The 10,686-nt window shown below is 34.3% G+C and overlaps 1 protein-coding gene across 1 annotated transcript in view; it reads left to right on the top strand.

The window, feature by feature from the left end:
* FRMD1 (FERM domain containing 1) overlaps positions 1-8,921 on the top strand; it is a 108,294-nt gene extending 99,373 nt beyond the window's left edge. Inside the window, exons 11-14 of the mRNA XM_053710919.1 lie at positions 1-25; positions 1,106-1,234; positions 2,702-2,778; positions 4,477-8,921. The exon at positions 1-25 is cut by the window's left edge and continues 305 nt beyond it. Of these exons, the coding sequence (XP_053566894.1) occupies positions 1-25; positions 1,106-1,234; positions 2,702-2,778; positions 4,477-4,761 (516 nt within the window). The 3' untranslated portion in view covers positions 4,762-8,921. The remainder of the gene's footprint in view (positions 26-1,105; positions 1,235-2,701; positions 2,779-4,476) is intronic.
* Positions 8,922-10,686: the final 1,765 nt, after the last annotated feature.

The raw sequence follows: 10,686 nt of genomic DNA, 5'->3' as shown, positions 1-10,686 counted from the left end.
ACAGAAGGGGACTCACAAGATGATGGTAGGTTACCTTTATGTCCTTGCAAAAGTGTTGTTCTCATAGCAAAAATTAGTTACTTGTAAAGTGAATTCATTCTCATCCTATTTGAATATCATCATTGAAATGTTGACTTTTAAAATAGCGAGTTTGATATCTCCTAGCACTATATTAGTGTTACTCATTTATCCATTGGTTTAGATGCCACCATTTGAAACATGCTGACATTGTGAACGCAGATTAAACACTGGTCTCCAAGGCTGGGGTATAACCGTCCACCTCTGCTGAGGAGGGGTAGTTGTCAAAATACATCCATTGTGTTAGAGTAGAGCAGGAATTTTGCTTTGTCAATTACCCTACAGGTAAAACTTTTGTTTCAGAGACTGGACAATGTGTTACTGAAAATATAGACATGGTTCAGATTGGAACATCTAAAACAATCTGGCTTTATTTAACAACCACATTTTAATACCAACATTCAGATAGTAAAGAAAACATGTAACTATAGACGATTAATACATTCAGATTTACTGATGGCAGTTTATCTTATTTTTTTTTTGTCAAAAATGTTGTTACATTGCTTCATCTATTAGCGTAATCTATTGTATGGCGGTCATATCTATTTGCCATTTATTAATAAAAAAAAACAGATGTATTAATTAAAGGGATATGAAACCCACATTTTTTTTCTTTTATGATTCAGACAGAGCAGGCAATTTTAATCAACTTTCTAATTTACTCCTATAATTCATTTTTCTTTGTTCTCTTGGTATCTGTATTTGAAAAAGCAGGAATGTAAAACTTGGGAGCTGGCCCATTTTTGGCTCCTTACCCTGGGTAGTGCTTGCTGATTGGTTGCTACATTCCTGCTTTTCAAATAAAGATACCAAGAGAACGAAGAAAAATTAATAATAGGAATAAATTAAAAAGTTGCTTAAAATTGCATACTCTATCTGAATCATGAAATAATAAATTTTGGGTTTCATATCCCTTTAACAATTTTAGTTCATTTAGAAATATTAGAAGGTCCGAAACATCCAAGATTCTTTACATTTTTAAACAACACTGCAATATCAGAGGTTTTTTTTTTCTTTCCATTCATAGTGGAGCTTGCTGTAGATGAACCAGAGGAAGTCATACCAGCTTGTGACCCTTTAGGAACGAACTCATCTGATGAGGAAATCAAAGAAGAGTGTGTCGATTCCCCTGGTTTTACAAACCACGGTTGGCAAGGTAAGACTTCTCTCATTTTATCCGTGACTAAGTGGTCTTTCAATATCCTTCCAACATCAAACTAAATAATTACATAATAATTATGATGAATAACAATATAATAATAATGGTGTGGAGTTTGCCAAAGGATCACTGATACTTATTAAGATGTCATGGTAAAAAGGACACTAAAGCCTTTTTTTATTTGTTGGACTCAAACAGGGACAGGAGAAAATAAAAATATGTTTTTATGGGTCATGGCAATGTCCACCAATGCATCTGTGGGTTTTTGCTTATCAGCTAATGGCATTCTATCACACAGACCAGTGTTGCTCAAACATGCACTTTCTGTTAGTTTCTAAATGAAGTAACCATCTTTAAATTAACCTTTTTCTTATGCAAAGAAGTGTTTAAATAATGTTCTTTCATATACATGATATTATTTTATCAATTTTATGGCCCTTTAATAACCCTTTGAGTGCTAAGCACGTTTCCACCTGGGTGCTAAGATTTTTTTATGTTTTTTCTATTTTTTAAACATTTTTTTTTTTACATTTTTTTAAAAAAAAATTCAGACCCCCAAGACTCACACTGTTGGAAATGTTAGGCGACTACCTTTCCAATGGTGGGTCTTGGGGGTCTGTAGCTGCTTAGATGCCTGAGATACAGGCTTCTAAGCAGCATGCCCCCTGCTCCTATACTTAACATTGTTATGTATAAATAAAGTTGCGCGGTGACGTCATCACGTTATTGCGTGTGACGTCACAATGCAAAATGGGAAGCCCCGACGATGCCTGTCACTCTACAGGCACGATCGCCGGGGTAGGAGCGGGTGGGAGCCCCCAGATCTCCCTCAAGGTGGGAGAGTGCTAGCGATGGTTCTGAGCCGTCGTTAGCACCAGAGTGGGAAACTTTATGACGTCTCAGAGCCGTCGTTAGCACTCAAGGGGTTAAGGTACTAGATTTAAAAAAAAAAAAAAAAAAAGCAGTACCATATTTTATATTTTCTAAAGGGAACGATCGCCGGGGTAGGAGCGGGTGGGAGCCCCCAGATCTCCCTCAAGGTGGGAGAGTGCTAGCGATGGTTCAGAGCCGTCGTTAGCACTCAAGGGGTTAAGGTACTAGATTAAAAAAAAAAAAAAAAAAGCAGTACCATATTTTATATTTTCTAAAGGGAAATATTAAGAAATAGACAAAAGAAGGGTACTACAGTTAATGCAGTATTCTGATATTGTCATATACAGTGCTTATTATATGTTCCCATCTATAGTCAAATCAAGGACTTCTGTAATTCTTCAGAAACAGAACTGCCACATCTGGGGTTTTTTAAATTCATTGATAGCATTATGTCCTTAAACTGTGTCATTAGTAGCAAATGTGTTTTTTTAGTAAGGTAGTACATGTGTATTTATACAGTTAAGGTAGCCTTACTATTTAGTGTAGCAAACTGTAACCTTAATCTGCTCTAAATAGCTTGTTTATTTGTAGATCTTGAACAGTTGGTTTTCGGCTCTACAAATGCGAATGTGAAGATGAGAGGACAGAGCGTGGATTCTCTTGACCAGGTACTTGCTTATTATTTATAGATATTTTAACTGTTTTTTAAAGAACTGTCACATCCAGTTCTTTAAATAAAATAATCAAACCTTGTTTTTATTTCTTTTTTTAAAATAATTTTACCCCTTTGTTTGGAAGATTTAGTTGTGTACCCGCAATAGTTTCTTGTGTTACTTACAAACCTTTTATACAGAGAAAGGAGAGTATACGTTTTAAACAACTTTCAATTTTGACTTTTTTTATCTAATTTGGTAATCTTTGTATCTTTTGTTGAAAAGCATATCTAGATAGGCTCAGGAGCTGGGAGCTAGCTGCTGATAGGTGGCTGTACATATATGCCTCTTGTGATTGGCTTAACAATGTGTTCAGCTATTTCCCAGTAGTGCATTGCTGCTCCTTCAAGAAAGGATACCAAGAGAATAAAGCAAAATTGATAATAGAAGTAAATCACAAAATTGTTTATAATTGTATACTTTATCTAAATCATAAAAGAAAAAATGTGGGTTTCATGTCCCTTTAAGTGGTCAATTTGGCTCTCCCGCCCGCCATATTGCCAAATTGATTGACAGATGACGATTTGTAAAATAATTAATCCTTGTAAACAAGGATTGGTTCTTTTACGAATCGTCATCTGTCAATCAATTTGACAAAATGGCGATCGGGAGAGCAGCGCTTATCGTCGCAGTGGTAAATAGGTACAAATTCTGCAAAATATATTTATATAAAAGATTTCATGAATTAAACCCCTGTTAATTTTTAAAAGTCTATCCAATATCGTCGGGCACTATTAGTAACTTGACATTCACTTTAAAGCCAGTTAGGTACAGATATGTATGTGGCAGGGTTAACCATGAGAAGACTGCAGTTTCCATATCAGATTCTGAGAATTAGAAAATTTACAATTTTAAGAGCTAAATAACACAAAAAAGAGGCACAATTAACAATGAAAATGTTTTGCAAAGTTGCTTTCCTGCTAAACATTTTATATTAACATCGCAAGGTGTTTACTGTTCTTTAAAGTCTGACAATGTCGTTAAGAAGCAGCTGCCTGACATCTTTAGTGTTACAGTTGTATTTTTTCTACTTGAAAATGTGTCTATTTCCAAATATAATAAAACAAATAATTAATGCCTTATTTTAACATACTATGCTCATTGCGTGAAGGGTATTCTAGTCCCTAATATTCACTTCCAGGCAGGTGCGGACTGAGACCAATCAGGGCCCTGGGCAAAAATTAGGGAAGGACCCCCACTTTCTCACACTGACCCAAATGTATGCAAATGAACATAGTAGCCTCCCTGTCCTTTCCCCACCAGGCCCCAAACGTCAAGGACTAGAGACAGGGCCAACAACCTCCAGGGCCAGACCCCACACTCCATGGCCTTCAAAGCGACACCCAACAGGGCCCCCCTACTCAAGGCCCCCCTGAGCAACAAACCCCACATCCAGACACAAGGCCCCCTACTCTGGGGCAAGGGCCCCCACTAAATCCACAATTAACTGTTTAGTTACTGATGGGGCAGCTGTCAGCCACTTCTTAAGCAGCACACCAGGAGCCATGGAGCTCCCCTACATGCCTTGGTCTAGGTCCTATTTGCCTGGCTGATCAGTCCGCTCCTGCTTCCAGGTGCTTTTAAATCCTCGATTATAATTACTTTTCACAATGTAAATTACAAGTATTTAATCATCATCTGTAATTTTTACAGGTCAAAGTTTCAAAACCAAGAAATTCCACTGATCGTTACAGTCAAAGCTTAGACGATGTGCGCATTTATCAGCTGAATCATCCGCTGTTTCCCACCACTCTTACCTCTGATACGTCACAAAGCTATACATTTGGGTGTGCGGTAGAGGATAAAATAATAGATTACGGGTGTACGTACACAACCGCAGACTGCAAGATGAAATCTGCCTTATATGGAAAGAGGTCCATGAACTGCCTATCTCTGGACCTTCTCGGAGAGGACCAACTACTGGAGTTTATTCTGTAGGGAAAAAAAGTGTCTGAAATCATTTAAATGAGATGATCTAGTAGGCAGGTTTTACTGTCATCAGTGGCTTCTGCATTCAAGATGTCAGTAGCAAGTGACTGCTCTTAATCTTTAAAAACAAGGTCAATATACCTCATGAACATATAACTCCACCATAGCCGGTCACAAACACATTGGCTTTGTTGCATGAAAATGAGGAACTTCAGGAAGCTGAATTCTTGTTCAAAGATACCGTGACTGACTGTGGCATGGGACTTAAACGTTCACTGGCAGAACATTGTTCTGATTTTATATCAAAGTATTATTCCAATGTTCATTTGGAACGTAACGACTACATTTTACCATGTAAATGTACATAAAACGAATAATACAATGTGAACATTTCAAAAAAAGAAAAATTACCCTTTTTCCTATTTTTTTTTATATAAATGTCAAATAGTATTTCATTACCAAGGTGGCATAAACAATGCCCAACACAGGTATTAAGGTTTGCGTGCAGATATATTTTTAAAATATTTCATTGGTCTTAATTTCTTTAATACATATGCAATAAATATGATATTTACTGATCACACTTTACAAGTGCCTTGAGAACTGAGGTATGATTATTAAGCCATACCACTTTGTATATAAATATTTTAAGTATTAATGTATTGTTATGAGGCAATTAATGTAAGTATGATTTTACTTTTGGATAAAATTGATTGTACAGAGAAAAAAAAGTCTCATCCATTTTATTTTACATTTTTTTTTTTTTTTTGCTTTTTATAACTTTGTAGAAAAATACAAAGACTCAAAGGTTATTGGCTGCTTTAAGCTAACCATGGTTTTTAGTACATTTGTTTTGTATGTACAAGTTGAAATCAAATTGTGACACAGATTTTGATGGATTAGAATGTTAAAAGGACATAAAATCCACAATTTTTCTTTCATGATTCAGAGAGAACATACAATTTTAAACAACTTTCCAATTTACTTCTATTATCAAATTGTCTTCATTTTCTTGTTATCCTTTGTTGAAAAGGTAAGTACAGGAGTGTGAATGTGGTTGCTGTACTATGGGCTAGATTTATCAAGCTCACTCTCAATGCACCTCATCATTCTTCTATTTGTTTGCCCCAGCTAGCCTTTATCAAAGTGTAGCTCTGCACCCAAATTTAATTAAAAAAAAAAAAAAAAAAGCTCAGTTGAAGTAAAGATAAATTCCTTCAATCAATTTAGTATTTGTGCCTTATTTACCATTAAAAATGTGTTTCTTTTACTATTATCAGAAATACATAAACATACATGTTTATGATTCCTATGTTCTTCCATTAGAGCAGGTGGTCTAACAGCAATATGGGTGCAATCGATGGAACCACGAGCAGCCAGCCACATTATAAAGTTTTTATTGTGTGCCATTCCTCCATAGTACAGGGTACATGTGTGTGTATGTATGTATGTATATTTAGATATTTAAGGATTGACGCCTTCAAAACCACACTCAAATACCTGGAAAATGAGGGCTGGCTCATGCCAACTACCACACTGGAAACTGCCTGAAATAAGCCAGTTGCAAGCAAGTGAAGCACAGACAATAATTTCAGCAACCCAGTTATTGCTCTTGTCCTCTTTGTATGTGGTTTGAGGCCATTAGCTATTAGAGCATGGTCTTTCTATTGATCCTGAAACGTTGTTTAATTTCATGATCCGTCAAGGCATCCATACCACACCATGGAAGGAATACCCTTGGCACTTGTTGCGAATAGAAACACCAGACAAAATCAAAAAGGATTCCATGATGTGCACACAACACAAGCTCAAAGAGAAATGATTTCTAGTGCTGTTCTCCACAGTATTTATGGAGAACCTTCTTGCGTGTAGATGGAGAATTTTAAGAATGCATTTGGTGCAAAAAAAATGATAAAGCAGTTAGTTACCAGTTGATTATACCAGTCAAACTATTGAATATTTGATTAAAACTAATTTAACCCTTTTTTGGGCCCACCGAGCACCTAGTCGAACACGATGCACCAAGTATGATTTCACTGTCAATTTACAAGATTTTTTGGTAAATAAATACGAGGATTAGATTGTGTGTACATTTTAGGGGCAAAAACAAGAGAAACTGCTTAAAGGGAAGGTAAATTTTTATGAATGAGTGCCCGTTTTTTAAAAATACTATTAAAAACAGGGGCACTTTCATTCATGAAAGTTTACATTACAGCAGTTTTGTTAAAATACCTTTTTCTTCCCAGCCGGACCAGCGATCCCACGCCCGCAGCTGCTCTGTACTTACGTCAGCAATGACGAATACAGCTTCCTCCAATCATGACTTCCCTCCCGAGCAAACATTTCCTGAGGCCACGCATTGATTGGAGGAAGCCGGTTTCGTTATTGCTGTGTAAGTACAGCAGGAAGAAGCAGGCGAGGTATCGCTGGTCCGGCTTGGAAGAAGACAAAGGTAAGTATTTTAACAAAACCACAGCAATGTAAACTTTCATGAATGAAAGTGCCCCTGTGTTTTTAATAGTATTTTTAAAAACCGGACACTCATTCATGAAAATTTACCTTCATTTTAAAGTCTAGCCCAAAATGACAGGAGTTTTGTAACAATGTTATACATTATCAAGAGCACTAGATGCACTATTTCCTGTAATCTAGTGGTCCAGACATATGCACGCTACCTATCTAGGTATCCTTTCAACAAAGAATAGTATGAGAATGAAGCAAATTTGATATTAGAAGTGATTGGAAACTTTTTTTTTTTTAAATTGTATGATTTATCTGAGTTGAAAGATAAAAATGTGTGTTCCATGTCCCTTTAATGTCCTCTATTGGTTGGTGTTAGTTGAAGTAGAAAATTGTGATATGATATAGCAAAGAAAATGTAAGGAATGTTTTACCATAGCTTTTATGTGTAAAATATGTTATCTTGTTTTTACAGAAAATTTTAACAAAAAGATTTAGTAGAACAATGTTTCAGTAAAATAGGGAAAATAAAACTGTAGTAAAACAGTGAGAAATCAATGGAATAATTGAATACACAAGTCTACATCTAAAATAACACATTTACTTTCTAGATTAAAGGAAATGTATTTAATAATATCTAAATTATTAACCCCCGGCAATAGCATTTTAATCATTTAAGGTTTTTTTTTTTAATAGTGGATACTTCTTTATTGTTAAAACGTATTAAATCTTTGCAAATGTATCCATAGATATAAATCAGTAAGTAGTACTGTCTTGTATACAAATATACAATAATATAATGTCATATAAAACCTATTTATAATTGTATTTGCTTGTCTAAAACTGGCTAATCCAATTATTCACAACTCGTAATCTAGTCCTATATTGGAAAACAACATGGTTTCATTAATTAGATTACCGTATGTAATTTTAGCACTAGAGACCAGCAACTTCACTGGGTTGTACATCTTACCTAGAGTTTTTTATTTGCATATAATGGTGGTAAAACACAGTAATGTCTGTAATTCCTCTCTATTATACCTTTTCCCAGTACACACAGACATGGCTGCACATAAACTTTCTCACAGGTTCCTCCTTCATGCAGCTAAAAAAAAAAAAAAAAAAAACATTCAAAGGTTGCACTGTATTTTTCTGTTGCCTTTGTTTGTGTAAAAACAATGTTTTGTTTTTTTTTACGTGGCCCTTTAATAGGAACAGTTAGACAACCCTGAAATACACTATTTTATTTTTGTATGCATTATTCTGTGTAATGTAAAGTATGTATCAACATTTATCATGTTATTACACTTTCATTTAATCCAGATTATGTAAACATTTTACCATTGATTTATTCATAATAGTAGATTTAAAAAAAAAAAAAAAAAACATTATTATATGTAATTAGGATTTGCATGTCCCAAACAGACGAATTTAAAAATATGACCTCAGGAGAATTTCAGGAGATTCCTGCATATTACTTTCTGCTTATATGGTTTTGGATATACGTTTTCACATTCCTAAAATAAATGTGGTTATATCTATATATTTTTTTTATTTTTTTAAACTGTTGAAAATATATAATGCAATAATAAAAATTGATTGCACACTTATGTATCTGAACCCAAAAACATATTGGACAAATTATATAAAAATGTTATTTAAAATTATTTTAACATAACTTGTATAAACAATAATATATCTGCTGAAAATAGTCTAGAAAACAGTTTTTTTTTCACCACATTCAAATTCAAATGTTATGTAGCTGAAATTATATGGAACATTTCATTTTTTTCTTCAAAGACGCTGAGAAAAAGGAGAGTAGAGAAGAAAGTTTTTTTTGTTTTAAAATGCATACAACAAAATGATATACATGAAGTACATTTCATTGTTCCAAGTGAAGGGTATGTGTGTGTATGTGTATATATACTGATTGATATATATATATATATATATATATATATATATATATGTGTGTGTGTGCGTGTATATATATATATATATATATATATATATATATACAGAACATTAAAGGGACAGTATACTGAAAAATAGTTTTTCCCTTAATGTGTTTACAATTGCTTTTTTACCAACTGCAAAATAAAAAATGTATGAAAATTAGCTTTTTAAGGCTTATTTGTGTATATTGAAGCTCTGATTTTTTGTTTTGAAGCCACAACCTAATAAAATGGGTTGAGCTTGTAGGTATAATCAGATCGCATTACTGTATCACATTGTGCACATATACCTGCTTCTTTATCTTATATCTGTCCATAAAACAATCACCAGTACTTAGAGAGAACAATGGAAAGTCAACATTGTATTACCTTATCTCTGCTATATCCCACTGGGAGTGTAATTTCTTCTGCTGGCTGTGTTTACAAATCTTATCTATAGCTTGGACCTGCGGCCACAAACTTTCAGAATAGGTGGGGATACCACAGGCTAAATCAGCTATTTCAAATGCCAATATAGGGGTAAAGGAACTACTTGTAAACAATGTAATACACTCCAGCAGGTTAAGTGGATCATTTTAAACAAATTAAAGGGGAGAAAAATTTTGAGTAAACTGTCCCTTTAAGCTATCTTTACACAGTGTTATCTTTTACACAACCTTGCACAAAAAATAACACACAATTTGATATTACAAGTATACGGTTAAATACTTTTTAAGCATTTTTAGTATGCCATATACTTTTCATTGCATTCGTACTGGTGAGTTAAAATAATAGTCTAGTCAAAATTAAACTTTCATGATTCGGATAAAGCAGGCAATTTTTAGCAACTTTCTAATTTACTCCTATTATCAGTTTTTCTTTGTTCTCATTGTATCTTTATTTGAAAAAGCAGGAATGTAATGCCCATTTTTGGTTCAGCACCTGGGTAGTGCTCGCTGATTGGTGTTTAAATGTAGCAACAAATCAGCAAGCGCTACCCAGGTGCTGAATCAAAAATGGGCCGGCTCCAAAGCTTACATTCAAATAAAGAGAACAAAGACAACTTGATAATAGGAGTAAATTAGAAAGTCTGAATCATGAAAGTTTTTTGTTTTTTTGACTAGACTATCCCTTTAAATATTGCACTCAAACAGAATCCAAAATACTGTTGTAAAATGTAGAACCTTTTAAGTTTTGAAGTAGTAGAGAAATCCACTGCAGTATCAGCTTAGCTATCAAGTGATATCTGACAATTGTATTGCTCATCCCTGTAGCAGTCTATTATGTGAGGGATTTAGCGCACAGCGCCATTCAACATGCTGATATTATCTCTGTGGTAAAAATAACTGTCTACTAGCATTAAAATAGAAGAGCTATTGATCAAGCAATCTTAACTCTAATTTGTACTTGTAATCTAGGCCTCTGTACGTATGTAATATGATGTCAGTGCCTCAGATTTCTTAGCTAGTATCCAGATTTTGCAAAATGGTTGTAACTGTGGTTCATGATAGCTTTTGAAATACCCTGTTAACTTTTTTTT

The sequence above is a fragment of the Bombina bombina genome, chromosome 4, assembly GCF_027579735.1.
Source record: "Bombina bombina isolate aBomBom1 chromosome 4, aBomBom1.pri, whole genome shotgun sequence".
NCBI lineage: Eukaryota > Metazoa > Chordata > Amphibia > Anura > Bombinatoridae > Bombina > Bombina bombina.
This window is presented reverse-complemented; position numbering and strand designations above follow the sequence as displayed.